At 39.7% G+C, this 20,216-nt stretch overlaps 1 protein-coding gene across 12 annotated transcripts in view; it reads left to right on the top strand.

Moving 5' to 3' along the window:
- The window catches only part of Ctnnd1 (catenin delta 1), a 50,690-nt gene extending 31,096 nt beyond the window's left edge, over nucleotides 1–19,594 (top strand). For 8 of the 12 annotated variants that reach the window (XM_026406490.2, XM_026406484.2, XM_026406480.2 and 5 more), the window contains 17 exons: nucleotides 69–140; nucleotides 1,130–1,282; nucleotides 1,698–2,233; nucleotides 5,463–5,926; nucleotides 6,998–7,181; nucleotides 7,989–8,106; nucleotides 8,494–8,647; nucleotides 9,051–9,068; nucleotides 9,519–9,587; nucleotides 10,395–10,522; nucleotides 10,615–10,765; nucleotides 11,491–11,683; nucleotides 12,106–12,220; nucleotides 12,853–12,940; nucleotides 15,530–15,592; nucleotides 16,376–16,479; nucleotides 17,258–19,594. In XM_026406490.2, coding sequence (XP_026262275.1) covers nucleotides 1,166–1,282; nucleotides 1,698–2,233; nucleotides 5,463–5,926; nucleotides 6,998–7,181; nucleotides 7,989–8,106; nucleotides 8,494–8,647; nucleotides 9,051–9,068; nucleotides 9,519–9,587; nucleotides 10,395–10,522; nucleotides 10,615–10,765; nucleotides 11,491–11,683; nucleotides 12,106–12,220; nucleotides 12,853–12,940; nucleotides 15,530–15,592; nucleotides 16,376–16,479; nucleotides 17,258–17,269 — 2,514 coding nt within the window. In that variant the 5' untranslated portion in view covers nucleotides 69–140; nucleotides 1,130–1,165 and the 3' untranslated portion in view covers nucleotides 17,270–19,594. Of the gene's footprint in view, nucleotides 1–68; nucleotides 141–1,129; nucleotides 1,283–1,697; nucleotides 2,234–5,462; nucleotides 5,927–6,997; nucleotides 7,182–7,988; nucleotides 8,107–8,493; nucleotides 8,648–9,050; nucleotides 9,069–9,518; nucleotides 9,588–10,394; nucleotides 10,523–10,614; nucleotides 10,766–11,490; nucleotides 11,684–12,105; nucleotides 12,221–12,852; nucleotides 12,941–15,529; nucleotides 15,593–16,375; nucleotides 16,480–16,891; nucleotides 17,230–17,257 lie in introns of those variants that run through there. The other 4 variants (XM_026406491.2, XM_077798069.1, XM_026406487.2 and 1 more) reach the window with 4 other exon arrangements.
- Nucleotides 19,595–20,216: the final 622 nt, after the last annotated feature.

The raw sequence follows: 20,216 nt of genomic DNA, 5'->3' as shown, positions 1-20,216 counted from the left end.
GACATTTATGTTTGATAGAGTAAAGGAAGGCCACAAAATGAATTGTCTTTTCATGGGCTATGTTTCAGAACGGCCGGTTTGTGGGCGATGCTGACCTTGAGAGACAGAAGTTTTCAGATTTGAAACTCAACGGACCCCAGGTAATTCTTTTGGCTCAAGGCTGGGTTGTTTAATTCATATCATTTTACTTCTTCAGCTTATAAGAGCATCATGGTAATTCATAAAGTGTCTGGCACATTGTAAACACCCATCAATTAGTTTCTTTCATTTAGGAAAGTAAAAAGGTGGCGCTACAAAGTATATATGTAGCTTTGTTTTGAAATGAATATTAATGGCTATTGATCTTTATTACTACCTCCCTGTCCCTCTTATGTGATCCCAGGTACTACATTCCTATTTTAGGGAGGGCATAATTCTACTTTGCAGAAAATCCTACCTAAAATCTGGTTGGTCTTAGAAGCCTTCTGGCTTACCTTAGAGTAATACAAAGTCAGTCAAATGATTGGTCTTCTAGGGATTTTCTGTTTTATCCTAAAAGTTATTTGTTTTGGGGGGGATGGGGAGTGGGCGTGGTGGTGCACGCCTATAATCCCAGTTGACTCTGAAGGCTGAGGCAGGAGGATCAAAGCCAGCCTTAGCAATTTAGGGACTAAGCAACTGAGTGGGACCCTGTCTCTAAATAAAATTCTTAATAAAGGGCTGAGAGTGTTGCTCAGTGGTTAAGCGCCCCGGGATCAATCCCTCCTAATAAAAAACGTTCTGTATTTATTGGATAAGCCCGTTTTGAGAGATCACTCAGATGTATATATGGCCCATTAACATAGTTCATATTCATTTAGATAACCATAGATGACCAGAATTGGGAAGTTAAATCTGCTACCTTTGTCACTTGGTGTCAATATGGCTATCAGCTGTTTAGCTTGGTACATATTAGTTAAATGACTAGAATGGGAAAATTATATTTACTTTTGTACACCTTTGAAAGGTAACAGTCACCTCTCTTTAAAAATCTTGAGGTCTATAAAAGATGGATGAATAGTCCTCACCCTTCTGCTTCTTAAAACTAGGATGGGTTCTTAATAACACATGGTTTAATAGTATTTTCTTTCTTTTCCTCTTTTCCATATAGGATCACAGTCATCTTCTATATAGCACCATCCCCAGGATGCAAGAGCCAGGGCAGATTGTGGAGACTTACACAGAGGAGGACCCTGAAGGAGCCATGTCTGTTGTTTCTGTGGAGACCTCAGATGATGGGACCACCCGGCGCACAGAGACCACAGTAAGCTGAGATTTGCATAAGGTCTCATTAATAGAAAATAGAAGAAGTCTTTCTGTAGTTTGTATTAGGTGAGAGATTAAGCACTTAATTAGGGTGAAGGAAGGATCACTAATCTGTACTTATGCCAAAAAGAAAGTGATCTCTCTTCACATGGAAAAGTGATATGGGAAAATCTGATGGATTGGGAAGAGAGAGGGCATGTCAAGGTCTGTAGGAGCTTCTCCGAGAAGCAGTAATTGCCAGAGCAGTTTTCTTGCTCAGATGTATAGGATGGGAAGAAAGGTAGATGGTATAGGCATTTCTAGTGTAGTGGCCTAGAGATTAGGGTTTGCTTCTTTTCTTGGAGTGGTCTGGAAGTAAGCTTGTATCCCTTATTTCCCTCAGTAGTTTTTTTCCCCCCATTCCTTAATTGAAGGTCAAGAAAGTAGTGAAGACAGTGACAACACGGACGGTACAGCCAGTCCCTGTGGGACCAGACGGGCTGCCTGTGGATGCCTCATCAGTTTCGAACAACTATATCCAGACTTTGGGTCGTGACTTCCGCAAGAATGGCAATGGTGGACCTGGTCCTTATGTGAGCCAAGCAGGCACTGCTACCCTTCCGAGGAACTTCCACTACCCTCCTGATGGTTATAGCCGCCACTATGAAGATGGCTATCCAGGTGGCAGTGACAACTATGGCAGTCTATCCCGGGTGACTCGCATTGAGGAACGATATAGGCCCAGCATGGAAGGCTACAGGGCACCTAGTAGACAGGATGTCTATGGGCCACAGCCCCAGGTTCGGGTAGGAGGGAGCAGTGTGGATCTGCACCGCTTTCACCCAGAGCCTTACGGGTTAGAAGATGACCAGCGTAGTATGGGCTATGATGACCTTGATTACGGTATGATGTCTGATTATGGCACTGCCCGTCGAACTGGGACACCCTCCGACCCTCGCCGCCGCCTCAGGTAGGCAAGAGTAAAAGGAAAGGGTCTTTCCAAGATGGGGGAAAGAGCTGGCTTTTCTTTCTACTTTTAAGAACCTTTAGGGATCAGACTTTTCCATGGGAATTTTGGGTGAAATGAAAGTAGACTGATGTTTAGTAGACACTTTCCCTTGTTGCCTCAAGAATGCTTTAGAGTGGGATTGGCAGACCTTTACAGGGGACCTACTTTAGGCTTTGTGGGTTCTATGTTATCTTTGTTAGATGTTTTTTGTTTTAAAAAGCAAGCCTTTAAAAATATAAAAAATATTTAGTTCTTGGGTGGTATGAAAACAGGTTTGGCCTGTGGGCTGCAAATCTTGCTTCAGAATAAATTAGGGACTGTGTTTTCCAAACAAAGAGACATGAAAAGAAGGAAAAATTTAAGGTTTTCTTGATGGTGAGGGTGCTTTGGCAGCTGTTACTGAATTTCTGTGTATGGGTCATGACCTTCTAAAGCCAAATGCCTTGGTGCTTACTTTCTTCATGTATAGGGAGCGTTGGTTAATAGTGAACTGAACTGGGTTGGGGACAGGGGTAGAGGCCCCATTATCTAAGCCTGAATCATTTACCTTTCAGGTGTCTTAGCTAATCCAACTCCCATGTGACTCACCTTTTATTCCTGAAGGGGCACCAGACTTCAGCTGGTGCAACCTAGAGCAGGGGTAGATAGCAGCAGTCTGCCCAGGGTGTTGTCTGCTTTTCTGACTTCCTCATTAGTAAAGAGTGATTGGACCCAGGTGGGTGTGGGTGGCTAGGCCATTTTGTGCTATCCCTGTAGCAGCTGACATAGAGAAGGTTTGGGGCCTGGTTCTTGGGTTTGTTCCAGGATGGCACTGGACTTGGAAACCTGCTTGACTATCAAGATCATTTGCTGCTTCCTGTTCCGGGCCTAGGAGAGTAATACAAGGTCAAACTTAAACAGTGAAGCAGTTGATTAGCATAAAAAAGCTCTGAACTTGAAAAACCTCAGTTCTAGTTAGTTGTACCTCTGCCACTAGTCGTATAGCTTCAAGCAAGCCATTTGATCTTTCTGGACACAGCTTTGTTATTTGTAAAGTGAAAGAATCTTGATCCTTTGCCTGTAAAAGAAGGAAATATAAGATTTCTTCAGGTGACTAAAATTTGGTTATGGTAATTGTTCTTTATAATTGCTTATCTTAAAATAATAAGAAAATTAAAAGGTGCTTAACACAGAGCCTGAAAACCCTAGAAAAGCACACCATCCATTCAAAAAGAACTACAATTAACATTTTGGTGCATAGCCTTTGAGTTCTTTTTCCTATATTTGTGAACATGCTGTATTTTTACCCCTGGACTAAAAGGAAATCTTTCTTCACGTACAGGTTAGTTGCCTTCTAGCTAATATAACCAATTTATTTTGTTTCAATGATATATTGAAATGGCATTTATTTATTTATTTGTTTGTTTGTTTGTTTATTTATTTATTTATTTTTAACTAAATGCTTTGGGCCTTTGAATCACTGTTGAATGGTTGTTGTTAACACCATGAGGCAGATCTTCAGCTTAAGCTAACCTTGAGTGTTTGGTGGCAGTGGGAGTGGTTTTGTGGAGCAAACAAAGGTCTTATTTGTGAGAGTTCCACACAATAGGTTCTCCTCTCTCCTGTGGGAGCCGCAGAATGAGATGAGTTCAGAGATAATGGTCTCTTCCTGGTGGTTATGAATAAATAATAGTGTGACAAACTCACCCTCTAGTGGTTGCTGGTAGTACTGAAACAGGAAGAATTATCTTCCCACTGACTTCTTTCCTGCAATTGCTGTGTGTTTCGTGTGGCGGGGCATCCTAAATACAGTGTTGGTCAGTAGATTTTGACAAAATTGGAGGTATTTAGAAATTGGAGAATGGGACTCATTTCAAACATATTTCTGAGAGCTGGGTATGATAGCACATGCCTGTAATCCTAGTGACTCGGGAGGCTGAGGCAGAAAGATCAAAAGCTTGAGGCCAGCCTTAACAATTTAGAAAGATCCTGTCTCCCCAAAAAAAGGACTGGGGATGTAGTTCAGTGATAAAGTGCTCCCTAGGTTCAATCCCTGGTAATAAACCCATATTTGTTGACTAGCAAGTCTGATGTTGCTATGAACTGAGAATTAGTGTTTGAAGACATACACCTTATCAGTACCAAAGACAGGTATTCATATGATGTAGCAAGAAGTTCTTTTCTATTTTTCTCTATCAGCCCCTCCCTCTTTAATAATTTCCAAAATAGGATAAGGAGAACCTTAAATATGAAGTATGTTTAAGGGTCTTTTTTTTTTTTTTTTAAAGAGAGAGTGAGAGAGGAGAGAGAGTGAGAGAGAGAGAGAGAATTTTTTTTTTTTTTTTTTCTTTTTTTTTTTTTATTGGTTGTTCAAAACCTTACACGGCTCTTGACATATCATATTTCAGACATTAGTTTCAAGTGAGTTATGAACTCCCATTTTTACCCCAAATACAGATTGCAGAATCACATCAGTTACACATTCACCTTTTTACATAATGCCCTATTAGTAACTGTTGTATTCTGCTACCTTTCCTATCCTCTACTATCCCCCCTCCCCTCCCCTCCCATCTTCTCGAGAGAGAGAATTTTTAATATTTATTTTTTAATTCTCCGGTAAACACAACATCTTTGTTGGTATGTGGTGCTGAGGATCGAACCCGGGCCGCACGCATGCCAGGCGAGCACGCTACCGCTTGAGCCACATCCCCAGCCCTTAAGGGTCTTATTCTACCAGCTGTTCCCTATGTGTAAATGCCTCATTTCCTGTTTAGCTAAGGGCTTGTTAGAACTGTTCTCAGGCTTTATTTGATGATTTCTGTGACACTGAGTCATTTAGTTTGGTTAGCTATGCTGTCTGAGGATTTATTTTAATCTCTATCTGGAAATTAATAATTTTCAGGTATCATTCAAATACATGTTCAGTAACTAGATTTGGTTCTCTTTTTTTGTGTGTGATTAACTTCTCCAAATATTACTTTCTGAGCCAGCAAACTTGATGAAAAAAGGGTAGCTCTAATTTAATTGAAGGTACCTTTGAAATTATTAAAATTGATTAGCATATTATTAATGCAGAGGAGATATATGATCTGTGTATCAGTGCGGGGGATAATCCTGCCTTAATGTTGGGGGGTTATAGGAGTGTCCAGTAAGCTAGGCTTAACTACTTGATGTATTTCTCTTTTCTGTTGGTTTTTCCAAAAATCTGCAGGAGTTATGAAGACATGATTGGCGAGGAGGTACCAGCAGATCAGTACTATTGGGCTCCTTTGGCCCAGCATGAGCGGGGAAGTTTAGCAAGCTTGGATAGCCTTCGCAAGGGAGGCCCCCCACCTCCCAATTGGAGACAGCCTGAGCTGCCAGAGGTTATCGCCATGCTGGGATTCCGCTTGGATGCTGTCAAGTCTAATGCAGCTGCATACTTGCAACACTTATGCTACCGCAATGACAAGGTGAAGACTGATGTGCGGAAGCTGAAGGGCATCCCAGTGCTGGTGGGATTATTAGACCACCCCAAAAAGGAAGTGCACCTTGGAGCATGTGGAGCTCTCAAGAATATCTCTTTTGGACGTGACCAAGATAACAAGATTGCCATAAAAAATTGTGATGGTGTTCCTGCCCTTGTGCGATTGCTCCGAAAGGCTCGTGATATGGATCTTACTGAAGTCATTACTGGTAAGTTCTAGGCCCCAGGAAGTGCTAAGTTTGGGTGACTCTTACCCCTAGAGAAGTTGAGAGTTAGAGGGGTTTCCAGTCCTTTAACTTTTGATTATAGATTATCTCTAATCAACTACGGTCACAAAGAAGATTGTCTTCCAAACATGGAAGCTCAATGTCAGTTGCCAGTTATCCCCAATTGTGTAATTTAAGTGTATGCCTGTCTTGACTCACATGCTAGGCCCATCTAGACATTTGAGCTGTGATCCTTGCTTTATTTAGAACAGTGGTTTTTCAGATTCTGAGCTGTGATCTGATAGTCTGAATTGAACACAAGTTTGTGGGTCACAATCACCATTCCAAGCAAAAGAAAAGAAAAAAAAATGCCTAGTGTGGTGATGCATGCCTCTATTTCCAGTGACTCAGGAGGCTGAGGCAGAAGGATTGCAAGTTCAAGACCAACCTGAGCAACTTAGTGAGTCCCTAAGCAGTTTAGTGAGACCTTGTCTTATAATAAAAAGGGCTGGGGATGTTGCTTAGTAGTTGAGTGCCCCTGGGTTCAATCCTGCATATCCAAAAATAAATAAATAAATAAATAAAAGGAGAATGTATAGACCATTGGTTCTTAGTTGGAGGAAATTCTCCCCTCTCTTCTCTGAAGACATTTGCAATGTTGGAGACATTTTTGCTTGTTTTAACTGCAGTGTGGGTAGAGAGTGCTATTGGCATCCAGTGAGTAAAGGCCAGGAGTGGTAAACATCCAGCAGTAGACAGGACAGCTTCCTACAACTAAGAATTATGTGACCCCAAATGACAGAGGAGTCGAGGTAGAAGAGGTCAGTATAGGTGGATCGGTGAGCATTAGTTATAGCCAGTACTATTTTTATGGAACTTTACTTCATGATCCGTATGTTTGTAAAATAAAAATTTATTTCTTACCACGGGTTACACACAAAAGCTTGAATATCAATGCAAGATATTTGATCATTAAGGAAGACCAAGAAGTCGAGCAATAGGGTATTCTCTTGACATTCTTCAAACATATGATCATGGGTGTTGGAGAGCTATCTTATGAATTGTCTCTGCCAGGAACCCTGTGGAATCTCTCATCCCATGACTCAATCAAAATGGAGATTGTGGACCATGCACTGCACGCCTTGACAGATGAAGTGATCATTCCTCATTCTGGTTGGGAGAGGGAACCTAATGAAGATTGTAAGCCACGCCATATTGAGTGGGAGTCGGTGCTCACCAACACAGCTGGCTGCCTTAGGTAATAGTAGGGGCTTTGAGAATATAAAATTGAATTTTTGAGGATTGATATAATTTCTTTAAAAAGAAAAGTTAAGATTTTTTTTTTTTTTTTTTAAACTAGAGTTTGAACCCTGGGGTGCTCTACCACTTAGCTACATTCCCAGCCTATTTTATTTTGAGACAGAGTCTCACTAAGTTGCTGAGGCTGGTCTCGAGTTTGTGATCCTTGTGCCTCAGTCTCCTGGGTAACTGGAATTACAGATGTGCACCACCTGCTTGGCAAAAGTTAAAATTCTTTCACCTGCTATTCAGCCTCTACTATCTTTTTATTGTATACTGCAACTCCAACTGTTTACCTTTATTGCTACTCACTTATATTCCACATATACCTGCTGTTGGTTTGTTTGTTTTCCCTTAAACATCTCTTTTATGCCTCTTTGACTCTGTTCATCTAACCTGGTAAACACTTATTCAGAACCTACAATGTGTAGGTAATCATCTAGTTCTGGGCTTTGTGTGTCTGTATCTCTTAGTTTTCTATATTTCAAATCAGACACTCTGCTCTGTGGTATATTTGTACTTCCATTCAAGAAGTATCTATTCTATCTTGAATTATTAACCCATACCCCACATGGTGATAAAGGTTCAGAAAGCAGAGACTGTCAATGAACTTTCTCTTAACTGCTATGCCTTGCTTATAATAGATATTCACTACTTCCTATAGTGAGTAAAAAGGGTATTGAGGAAGCTTATAGATGTTGTGGGATAGTCAATGGGGGGATTTCTGAATTTGAGTCATTTAAAGTATTTTCTGGTTTCCCTTCAGGAATGTAAGCTCAGAGAGAAGTGAAGCTCGTCGGAAGCTTCGGGAATGTGATGGCTTAGTTGATGCCCTTATTTTCATTGTTCAGGCTGAGATTGGGCAGAAGGATTCAGATAGCAAGGTAAATTAATTCCATTCATTGCATCTACAAAGTACTTGTAGTGCAAACCTACCCACTCCTGCTTTCCATTACATAAAATGCCTATCCCAGCACCTTCTTCCTAAAGAAGTAGTGTTCAACTTAGGAATTTTTTTTTCCCTCACATGTATATGAAAGTTGCCTAGTGGTCTTTTAAGATTATTCATTTTTCCAAGTAGGAAAGTCAGTGATCCAGTTTTGGGGTTGGCTAAAGCCACTAAATTCAAGGAGTTTGAGAAGACTGGAATACTGAGAAATGATGGATTGTATTATATTTTGAGGGTTGATATTTTAATACCTCAATCATGGGAACTTGCTGCAAAATCACCATAGTTATTTACTTCTCTCATTAAATCTTGTGTCCCTAAGCTTGTGGAAAACTGCGTGTGCCTCCTTCGGAACTTATCCTATCAGGTTCACCGGGAGATCCCACAGGCAGAGCGTTATCAAGAGGCACCTCCCAGTGTTGCCAACAATACTGGGCCACATGCTGCCAGTTGCTTTGGGGCCAAGAAGGGCAAAGGTGAGTCTTAGTTCCTCATTCTTTGCTCTTTAATGTGGGACAGGAAGAGGAAGGAACACTTAACTTTAGGTACAGAATATTTGCAAAGAGTCTGGGAATCTGTCTGGTCAAGACTGTCTTGTTGCTCTGCCGCTGCTTTCCCTGAGCTGTGTGCTTTTATTGTGGTGGTGGTGGAGGTAGTGATGGTGGTGGTGGTGGTGGTGGTATTGCTGTGAATGACTGAGGCACTGAGAACTCAACTAATCTGGGGACTTCTTTCCCATTCCTCCTTTCTTTTTCCTGTGTTTTTCTTTACTTCTCTGTGCTTTCTTGCTTATTTGACCATGCTTTTGTTGACATCTTTCTCCTGCATTTTCTTCCTTTATCTCTCCTCTGCTTTACACCTTGGGTGACGCATTGGAAGATGAATGGTTCTCCAGAGGTGAGTTGAATCTTTTAAGGAGCTTGACAACTTCTAATTTGCATGTTTTGGTTTTAGCTTCCCTAGTATTTCCTTGCCTAACCCTTCCCTGTGGATGCATGTAGGAAAATTGAGTTGAGGAAAGCCATTGAAACAAGTTCAGCTCTTCTGAGCACGTGGATCCTGGCATGCTGTTTCTGGGCAGCAGTCCTTTTTATCAAAACTCAGGTCAATAGTGACAAGAGTGGTTATCCTTGTTTTATCTATCTGCTGCCTGTTTTCTGTCCTTGTTTCTGCATAGCACCCTGCTGGGACAAGTTGGGCGGGCTTCCCTTCTTTTGCTACTTTTGATGCATCTCTGATCCAAAGATTCTGACTGAAGAATGAAAAATGTGCCAGATGAAATTTTCCTTTTTAAAATTCTTTACCCCTATTCTCTCCCTGCCCCATACCCTTTTCCTATTTCTACAGGGAAAAAACCCACAGAGGATCCAGCAAATGATACAGTGGACTTCCCTAAAAGAACAAGTCCTGCTCGAGGTAAGTTATTTTTTTTCTTCTCAGTCTCCAAAGATCTCATCATCATAGCCCACAGATAGGGTATTTGGTAACCTAATAGTAGACTTTATGCAACATATGTACGGTTCTCTCTTCTCTGACTTGGGGATTTGAAGTGACAGTGAAAATCTTGGTAAAATCTATAGTATTGTAGAAGTAATTCACAAAGGCCTGTTTTGTTAAGACAGTGCTTCAGGTTATTCAAGGATAGGATAAAGTTCTGATGGTAGGCTATAGCAGAAACTTAGCTACCCTAAGTGGTCACTACAGTTTTGGAGGCTTAAACTTTATTCTTAGAAGATTCCTGTTTATCATAGTTTGCATCTTTGGACTCATTGTATTGATGACTATAAGGTTTACAGCTCTCCATGGATATAAAAATAACTGGGTTAAATTAGAAATAATTCATTTGAGATGAGAAATCTTAAACCTTGATTGCTATCAATGAACTAAATGAGTTTTCTGAGAGCTCATGGTAGAACCAAGGCCAAAGTAAGCTGTGGGGGAGAAGAGTCAAGGAGTAAGGAGAGAAAGGAGTTGAACATGATGAGTTGATATATCTTTTGCTTCTTACCATGACTAATTACTCTTAAGAATCAAATCTTGGTACCCAAAGAGGGGGTAAAGAAAAGAATCAAGTCTCTAAGTTGGCTGTTGACTAGTAAGGGAATTCAGGGAGCGTAATGGTAAATACATCTACCTAGAGTACTAAGGCTGGATTCCTGCCACCAGAGCCTGGTTTGTAGGTATTGATTAGTATCCTCTGCCTTCTTGCTCTTTCTTGTACAGGCTATGAGCTCTTATTTCAGCCAGAGGTGGTTCGGATATATATCTCACTCCTTAAGGAGAGTAAAACTCCTGCTATCCTAGAAGCCTCTGCTGGAGCCATCCAGAACTTGTGTGCTGGGCGCTGGACGGTGAGTATGTTTTACAAAATGGATTTGGAAATGGGAAGATTTATATAGCTAGTTTGTTATTTATAATCTGTTGTCTTCCATGTGCTGCCTAGTATGGTCGATACATCCGCTCTGCTCTGCGTCAAGAGAAGGCTCTCTCTGCCATAGCTGACCTCCTGACCAATGAACATGAGCGGGTGGTGAAAGCTGCATCTGGAGCATTAAGAAATCTGGCTGTGGATGCACGCAATAAGGAGTTAATCGGTAAGGAGTTGAATGCCAGCTGTTGCCTCAGCATCTAGCACAGTGCCTATAGGTGCTAGTAATGTATCTATTGAAATCATCTAAGGAAAAGATTCTAGCCCTCAATAGTCTATAAATTTTAGGGCGGGTGAGGGGACATGGTCTAATGGTTCTTAGATAAGAAGTGATGACTCTTCACAAATAGAATGTTAATAGCTGTTGTTTATTGAGCACCTCCATTGTCACTAGGCATTATTAAATACTTCTGTGTTTTCATTTAATCCCCATCACTTTATAGAGGTCTGTTTTTTTTTTTTTTTAAATAGGATAAGGAAACTAAGGGTATAGAAGTTAAGTAATTTTCTCAGAGTTAATATAGCCAGTTAGTGGCAGAGCCTAGGTTGTTGAGTTGTTGAGCTTTTAAATTCATCATGCCTTCATTTCTGTTAAGTTACTACAGTATTGACATTCTATTTTCATTAGAGTATCTGAAAGGACTGGGTAACATATTTGATGTACAATATTCACATTGTTTTAATGTGATTGAAGAATGAGAGAAAGAAGGACAATGAGTTCATGTTATTTCATGTTCTTTGCCCTTTTGATATGATAATCCTATAGGATAGTGAATCAAATTCATATGGTCAGTATCTCCACTTGATCTGATCAATATAAAATGTAGTATAAGGCTCCTTATGGCCTAACTCTGCCTTTTCTCCCTGCTTTTTTTCCTTCTGCTGTTTTAGGTAAACATGCTATTCCTAACTTGGTAAAAAATCTGCCTGGAGGGCAACAGAGCTCCTCTTGGAATTTTTCTGAGGACACTGTGGTCTCTCTTTTGAACACCATCAATGAAGTTATTGCTGAAAACTTAGAGGCTGCCAAAAAGCTTCGAGAGACGCAGGGTATTGAGAAGCTAGTGTTGATCAACAAATCAGGGTAAGCTTACACTTAAAACCACAGCTAGAAGAATTTAAGTATGAAAGGGAGTTTGCTAGGAAGGAGCTTTTCTTTTTTTTTTGCAGTGCTAGGGATTGAACCCTGGGTCTTGTACATGCCAGTCAGACATTCTTTTCACTGAACCACATTCCTAGTCCTCCTCTTGCTTTCTGAGATTATTCCTCTTCCTTACATGTGAAACGTGAAAAGACATTATTCTTTTTCTGTCTTAAATCCATAAATTGATAATAGACACTTATGTCAGACAATATTGTATTTTACTCTTTGGGACAGAATATAGGTTTTGGAAAATTTGATTTCACCCTTTTTGGCATTTATATTCTTACGTTGTTACCAGAAAATATATGTCCTAAGCTTCTTTCCTGGTCTTACATCCAAATTTAATATGGTGTTACTTTAAGGAATCGCTCAGAAAAAGAAGTTCGAGCAGCAGCACTTGTATTACAGACAATCTGGGGATATAAGGAACTGAGGAAGCCCCTGGAAAAAGAAGGATGGAAGAAATCAGACTTCCAGGTATAGTAACTCTCAAGACCAAAATGTTTTTTTTTTTTTTTTCTTCTATTTCATCATCACACTAAGTCTATTTTTGACCCAAGTCTCTAATTAGTAGACCTTATTTGCTTTACTTCTCAAGAATGGTACTTATAACTCATTTGCTGCTGAAATAGCTCTGGTCTCCCTCAGTGTCATAACAGTAAGTAAGTAAGTGCTGGTGGTGATGAAGGGTGATGATGACCTTGGCGACTTCTCCAAATCTCCCCTGACCCTTTGAGCAAGTTTACCATTTTCTGAGACTGTTTCCTTCTGATAGTATGAGTATTTGGAACTTTTAAAATTTCCTGTTCAGGAACACAAATAGAAGCCTATTGTTTCACTATGTTGAGTATTTATTCAATCCTTAAGCATTACCTTTTCTTAAGAGTTGGAAGTAGGAATGTAGAGGATTAAATCTTTTGTGGGATAAAATGTGCCTTAGGGGCTGGGGCCTATGGGTGTGGGGTGGGGTATGGAAAGCTGGGGAAGGAAACCATGTTTAAGGAGAGCCTCTGGAGGAGGTAGGGCGGGGCAGATTGCTTTGTGGGGTGGAGACAGGCTGGAGAATAAAGACTTTCTGTTCTATGACTTGGCATTTTGTTTGCCTCCAGGTGAATCTAAACAATGCTTCTAGAAGCCAGAGTAGTCATTCATATGATGATAGCACTCTCCCTCTCATTGACCGGAACCAAAAATCAGGTATAGTACCCACAGAGTAAACTCATCTTCTTTTAGCCACTTATTTATTTCTGAATGAGTTAGTCTTTTGTGGGAGGGGGATAATGCTTTGCTCCAGAATTGCTAAAGCACAAGCTGGCAGATCTGAGCTTTAGAAATGAAATTTAGAAATGAAATTTAGAAATGAATTTAGAAATGAAATTTAGAAATGAAATTTGCCTGAGTGTGATTTCTTCTATTTGCTTGTGAACTTAAAATCACTGGAAAATGAACCCTAGGTTTTTATTTTATTTCCCTTTAAATTTCTATATAATGTCAAGTAATGCATGTTTACTGTTGAAAAGTTATAAAATACAGATGTCCAGAAAAATAATAGAAAATCAGTTATTTCTACTACCCAGAGATAGCAACTATTATTTTGGGTTATAACTTTTTAAAACCTTTTGCCATGTGAACAAACACGTTCTTCTGAAGAGATGAATTATATATTTTGTTTTACCCTTATTATCTTAATGACTCTTGGCTTTAGCCTCCATGAGTGGTTCTTGAATTGTTCTCTGAAAGTCTGGAGGCTGTTGAACATTTGCTTTGATGGAATAGAAGCAGTGGTGCATATTGTTGGTGGCTTAGGGCAGTGATATCACACTGAATGAGTTGTAGACCCCATTACCACATTCTTACATTTTAAAAAAAGAACCATCTGAATGAATAAATAAAAATGTCAGTAATCTTTATGCTCTTAGTATACCCCTTAGGATATTTTGGTTGTGATATTGAAATACCATTTTGCTTTGTAGTAAACCATAGTACATGGCTTTAGTCATATATTGTTGTTAATGGCTTTTCAACTAAAGAATCAAGAGGGAAAAGCTGATTTAGTGGCACATGCCTGGGATCTCAGGTACTTGGGAGGCTGAGGCAGGAGCATTCCAAGTTTGAGACCAGCTTTGGCAACTTAGACCTTGCCTTAAAAAGATTAAAAAGGGCTGCAATGAAGCTCAGTGTGGAGCAACCCTGGGTTAGAAACCCAGGTGGTGCAAGGGATCAAGAGGGGAAATACAAGATTTCCTATTTGAATATACATAATGTCTTCTATGAAAGTGACCACTTTCATAGAAGAAGGAAAGGCTGAGGGGGAAAGGCCATCTTTACAAAAGAATGTACTTAGTGGAGCTATAAAAAATAATGGTATGTTTCTACCCTTGAATACACATCTTTTAAATATTCTGTGCTGATGAAATAGTGTATATACAAAGCATTTCGGCTGCAAAGAATGACATTCAATCCCTGCAAACACAAAAAAAGACATTTGTCTTGAGGCAAAGCAGTTGTACTGTTGTTGGAGTTACTAGTTGGACTAGCCACTTTTTTATGGAACACCATTTTACTTGAAATAATTGGCCAACAAATTGTAATTAGACATAGGTATTTGGCACACATTTCTTTAAAATGGAATGCAGTGAGCTTGTCACTTAACTGACAGTATTTGATACCTGAACTTTGAAGATTATAACTCTGAAAAACATGAATTGGTCTCTGTGAGCCTGGTAATTTCCCAATACTTTTCTACTAAAATCTTTGGTGATATTAAGGAATGTGCCTGTCAGTCTGTCTATCCAGATAGAGAGATATAGATGTATAAATAGTATTAATATTTGGAACATTTATGAAGGTCTGTGAACTTGTATTTTGCAAGGAACTGGCTCCATGATGCTTTAAAATCATGCATAGGTAATTGATACATTCCAAGTACATGACAGGCCAATAATTTTAGTTTAATAGAATATAAAGGGATTGTTAGTTTGATTTCATATTCCACATTACTTTAAGAAACTATTACTTACTGAATATTCATACACTATCAAGGAAAAATGTTCATAGTTATCTAAAAAGACTATTAAAGTTTTCCTTCCTTTCTTGACTTCTTATCTTTGTGAGGCTAGATTTTCTTCAATAAACCTTAACCAGAGTAACTACATAACAGATTGAATGTAGAAAAAGATATGAGAATCCAGTTCCCTTTTATTAAGCCAAACTTTGAAGAGATACACATAAAAGTAATTTTAAAATATTTTAAAAATATTTGTAGGTGGGTATAGTAGTGCATTTCTATAATCCCAGCCTCTCTGGAGACTGAAGCAGGAGGTTCCCAATTTCAAGGACAGCTTATGTAATTTAGAGATACCCTTTTAAAATAAAAAAGGACTAGAGGCAAAGCTCAGTGGCAGAGCATTTGCCTAGCATGTGTTAGTCCCTGGGTATGGTCCCCAGTACTTGGGGGCAGGGGGGAAGACACACGTAGTATCTCATTTTTAAAATGAAATAGACATTTAAAAAATTCTCAGTACCATAAATATTCATATATATAACCCACACCAATGAAAATTCTTTGGATCTTCATAATGTTTTAGGACTCAATTTTTTTTTAAGACTACAAAAGAGATACCTTGAGACTGAGTTATTTAAAAAAACTGCTAGCTTAGATTGAATTGTGTCTTATATTTAAAGTCTGTTGGAAAGGAAGAAGGATAGACCAAGAGAGTAATTTATGATATATGTAGATTTTGAAGAGTTGGTTTTTGACCTGGATAACTTTCTGACTCCATGTAGATAAGAAACCTGATCGGGAAGAAATTCAAATGAGCAATATGGGATCAAACACAAAATTACTAGGTAGGTGGTTAATTCCTGCCTAAGGTTGTGGAGTATTTCACTGGGATGAGGAGAGATGTCCAGCTTTGTAGTGTTTTCTTACACACTCACCATTTATCATCCTATAAAAACATTGGCTGATTGTTTTCTGTTTCCATTTGGAAGGATATGAGGGCATTTAGTAAAACTTTATCCATCTACTTTTTCCACATTCTACTTACTCAGAAGTTTTCAGAAAATCTTCATATGTTCCCTGGTTACTACAGAATCAAGTTTGTATCCCTTGACTTAGTCAGACTCCAGTCTCTGAGGTCACTGTCTTCTCTCCATGCACTCTCTCTTCCAACCTACCTGGTCTACTTTGCTGCTCTATCTTTTCATTCTTTTTTTTCTTCCATATTTTGCTGATGTCATACCTAATTCAGGATTGCCCTTCCCATTTGCTTTTCTAAATTCTCTTCATCCTCAAAGACTTAACTTAAGCTCTGTTCTCTTGTCTGTCAGGTCTTTTCTATTACAGTATATATCACTCTTTTTCCTCTTAATCTCAGTACTCTTGTCTAGACAGATTTCTTTAGTTTAGCCTTATTATCATTTGTCATACTCAGGGTATTTCATATATATATTATCTTCCCCATTATATTCAAGTTCCTTTTAAGTCCAGGACCATCAGAGTTTAACGCGTTTCAGAATCATTTGGCACAGGACATTTCCTAATAGGGCTGTCTAAATCACACTTTCCTATTTGATATATATTGCATATCTAGAGGTGAATATCACATTTCTGTGTACTTTTTTCACTAGATAACAACTATTCCACACTGAATGAGAGAGGGGACCACAACAGAACACTGGATCGATCTGGGGATCTGGGAGATATGGAGCCATTGAAGGGAACACCCTTGATGGTAAATCCTCTGTTTACTGTTGTCTGTCTAAGGCTAATTCTGTTTTGAAGCTTGAATATTTCATGTAATAGAAAAAAAAAAAGTCCAAAGAAAGTTAGCATCTTTTTTGGGTAGGAGTTTCAAGGAAAAAATAGGGTTTTGAGTCATCTTGGGATTCCTTGGGCCATTGTTCTGCATTGGTTGAGTTTGGGGAAGAAAGTCTGTAAAGGTGGTACTGATGACTACTAATACTAACTGATCTGTCCTCACACATCACCCTTTCTGTACCTGCCTGTTATGAATGTTTTGTCCTTCTTTTACTATTACCTTGTTTGTTTGAATTTACACATTTAGGAATATTCTTTAGGTCTGGCACACTCTTCATGAGGTTTTTGTCTTTACTCTCATACTAACAAATTGCATGTGTTCACAGCAGGACGAGGGGCAGGAATCTCTGGAGGAAGAGTTGGATGAGTTGGTTTTGGATGATAAGGGGGACCAAGTGTCTTACCCCACCATGGTATGTCCTCCAAGATTGTCCTTGAGGAAGGAGGTTCCTGTGTGCCAGCAGTTTGCCAATCTTGCTGATGTGATCAGGCAGAGACTCTGGTCTCAGCTATGTGGTGCCTGGGGACTTCTGCTTTTGTGATTATTACCTCCTAAGAGCCTGGGATGTGCAGATGGTGATCTGATTCTCCATTATGTGCTGCTTTCCTTCTTCCAGACTTGCTCGATTGTCTTTTTTCAGGTTTTCTTATTTCCAACCCTATTAACATCTTTTTCTTTTTTTTCCCCACAGCAGAAGATTTAGCACCACTATCTCTACTCCACCTGGGCTTATAATATATGTACTTTTATTTTTTGGTGGTGAAATGGACTGATGATTTTTCCCTCTCTTCGCTGGACTATTGTGCCAACTGCCAGGCTGCCTCCTGCCCTTGTAGCCCAAAGCAGCTGCCTTCATTCCATCAACTCAACTTCTTCCAGTGAAATTTAATTGTCTCACCCCACCCCCTCAATCCCTCCTGTTTCTCCCAAGAAACCTGACTCAGTTATTTGCATATCTTGAGAATGCTGCAGATTAGCTCTTTTTGCCAGCTGTCCCTGGAACTCTTGGCCTTGTATGTAGGGAGGGAGAGAGTGGGAATCTTCACTGGAAGCCATGGGAAGAATTGGAAGTTAACATTCTGTATATGCAATGTCCAGCAACCTGCTATACTGATGATTCTTAATCAAGATTATTTTTCCTGGTGGGCAAGGGACTTTTTAATTTTCTTTTGGAGAATGGGAAGCACGAGCTCTTCTCTTATTCCAGTGGCTATTTATGAAGCAAAGAAGGCTGGCAGCAGTGGTACATTCCACTTGGCAGGGGCCCTCGATTAAGTGAAGGCCTTCTAAAACTGGGATTGAGAATCCTTCTCTCCTCACCTCTGAGGTAGGGGCCATCAAGGACCTACTGACCCCATCTCTTCTGTAAGCCTCATGCCAACCCTGGGCTGCTGCTGCCCCTTATTGAGGCTGTCTTTAACCTCCTCTCCCACCCTGTGATAAGTCTGCTGACTTGTCCTGGCCATTTGCAAGAAGCTGTATAAAGAGGAGAATGTCAAGGAAGACTTTCTGATTGAGAAGGAGCAGAAAGATGTCTTATGAAAAGAAGAGGAACCTCTAGGAGGAGCTAGAAGGAATGTACATGAAGTGGTTAGTCTGAAACTGGCAGGAAGCTTCAAATCTGGCTTCCCCCAACCCTTACCCCATTTCTCCTATTCCTACCCTATAGGCCTGTCCTCCTCTGCCTCCTATCTGGATTGGTTGGCCAACTGTAGGACTTGATGTACATAACTCCTGTCCCCTTTACCCTTATAAGGTGGGGATTGCCCCTGGCTTTGCCTCTTCTTTGTGCCTTTGGCCTGGGGTAAATCTCCTCCCTCCCTTTCATGTGCCTTTCTTTGCCTCTGCAGTCTCATTTCTCATGATTTTGCAAGTTCTATTTTGTTGCTTTCTTACCCACTATTAGCCCTCAATAGCAGAAAGAAGAGGAGAGGTGACCTAGAGAGTCTCAAGATTCTGGGGATTGGCATAGCCTCTGATTTTAGCCACAGCAGGTTTTTGCTCAATAGCATGTAATTGGGATTTTGTAAAAATCTCATCTTGATGGATCTCAAAGTAAGATTGGTAGGGGTGAGTGGTGTGACTCTTACTCCTTAGTTGTCCAGGATATACCATAATCTCTGAAGGGATTATAGTGAAAACAAGGTTTCTCCCTTCCCTGCAATATGCCCCTCTCACTTTTAGTGTATATTAGCAGGTTGGGCTAAAGAAATCAGCTGCTACGTGGGTTGATTTTTTTTTTTTTTTAACCCTTTTCCTTATTTGCTTTCTACTTTCCTTAATCTAAAAACTCTGTTCAATGCAACTGGAATTCTTATTCCCTCTCTTCCCCTTCCCTTATATATTGAGGCTATGGGGTAGGAGAAAAGTGCACAACCCACCAACCCCTTTCCCTGTGCATTAAAATTCCTTATTTACCTTCCTCCCATTTCTTCCCACTCTCATCCACCTTTTCTGAAAAAAAAGGAGCCTTTTGCTCTCTGTGACCCTCAGAGCACACTGCACAGGGGAATTTCCCCATCCAGACCTGGCTCCACTCTTGGTTTCTCTTGTCCTCCTCTGCTCTTCCTGGTGCTCTTTTTTCTCGGTGGGGTGTGGGTAATAGAATAGCCATGGGCTTTTGGGGACCTTTTAACTATATATTTTTTTCTCTTTCATTTATAAAAACACTAAAAATTCAATTCCAGACAACCAAAAATCCCACCTTCCCACCGAAACTACTAAGGGGCAAATGTCTTCTGCTCCATACCTTTTTCTTTTTCTTTCTCTCTTGTTAATGCTTTTAAAAACAAATGAATTTTTTATATGAATAAAGTTTTTAAAGTGTGTATGTGGGAGGTCTGTGTCATTTCTTCACTTCGAGCTGCATTTCTTCCCTCCTTTTCATCTTGGCTATTTTCTTAAGTATCAGTGTTCTTTTTCTTTACAGAGCAACCAGAAGGAGGTTATACCAAGATGAATTTATTTTGAGCTTAGTTCCAACTCTTACCAAGAACATTCTTTTTAATTATATGTGAAACAATTTTTTTTTTCCCTTTAAAGATTCTTAAAAATTCAATGTGGCTGAAGTAGAGCATGGGGAGCATATTGCTGATTTAGGAAGCTGAAGTATAAAGAGTTAACAGCTTCCTTGGTCACTGGGATTCTCGCGCGTTATTTAACAAAACTAACATTGAATAAAGCCACCTGCAGTACATGGCCCTCTTGAACATATCATTTTGAGTAGATTAGAAGCTAGCAACCCCAACTACCATCCTAGTAAATATGAAAATATAGATTTAAAAGGCGCATGTATGTAAGTACTGATCACTGGGCCATTATTTTGCTTCTCAGGCTGTATGTAGCAGACTGGGCTAGTTGTTTAACATAACATCCTACCCAAAGTCAGGTGTCCTACCAAATAATGTTGTTTGGGGTAGCAGATACTTGTTGGATTACCAGGGATTTTTAATTAACTGCATGCAGATGACAAGGATTAAGATCTATAGGAAGAGACTTTATTTTTCTGAAGACTTTATGTCCTGTCATATAACTTAAAAATATCAAGAGAATTTATGTAAAATGCTTTCTGTATGCCCAAATTTTTAGATTAAAATTATATAGCTGGCTCCTGAGATGGTCCTGTCTCATTTTGTTGGGTGTAAAAACTG

This window comes from Urocitellus parryii, chromosome 4 (assembly GCF_045843805.1).
Source record: "Urocitellus parryii isolate mUroPar1 chromosome 4, mUroPar1.hap1, whole genome shotgun sequence".
NCBI lineage: Eukaryota > Metazoa > Chordata > Mammalia > Rodentia > Sciuridae > Urocitellus > Urocitellus parryii.
The sequence above is the reverse complement of the archived record's forward strand: the minus strand, read 5'-3'. Positions and strand labels throughout refer to the sequence as shown.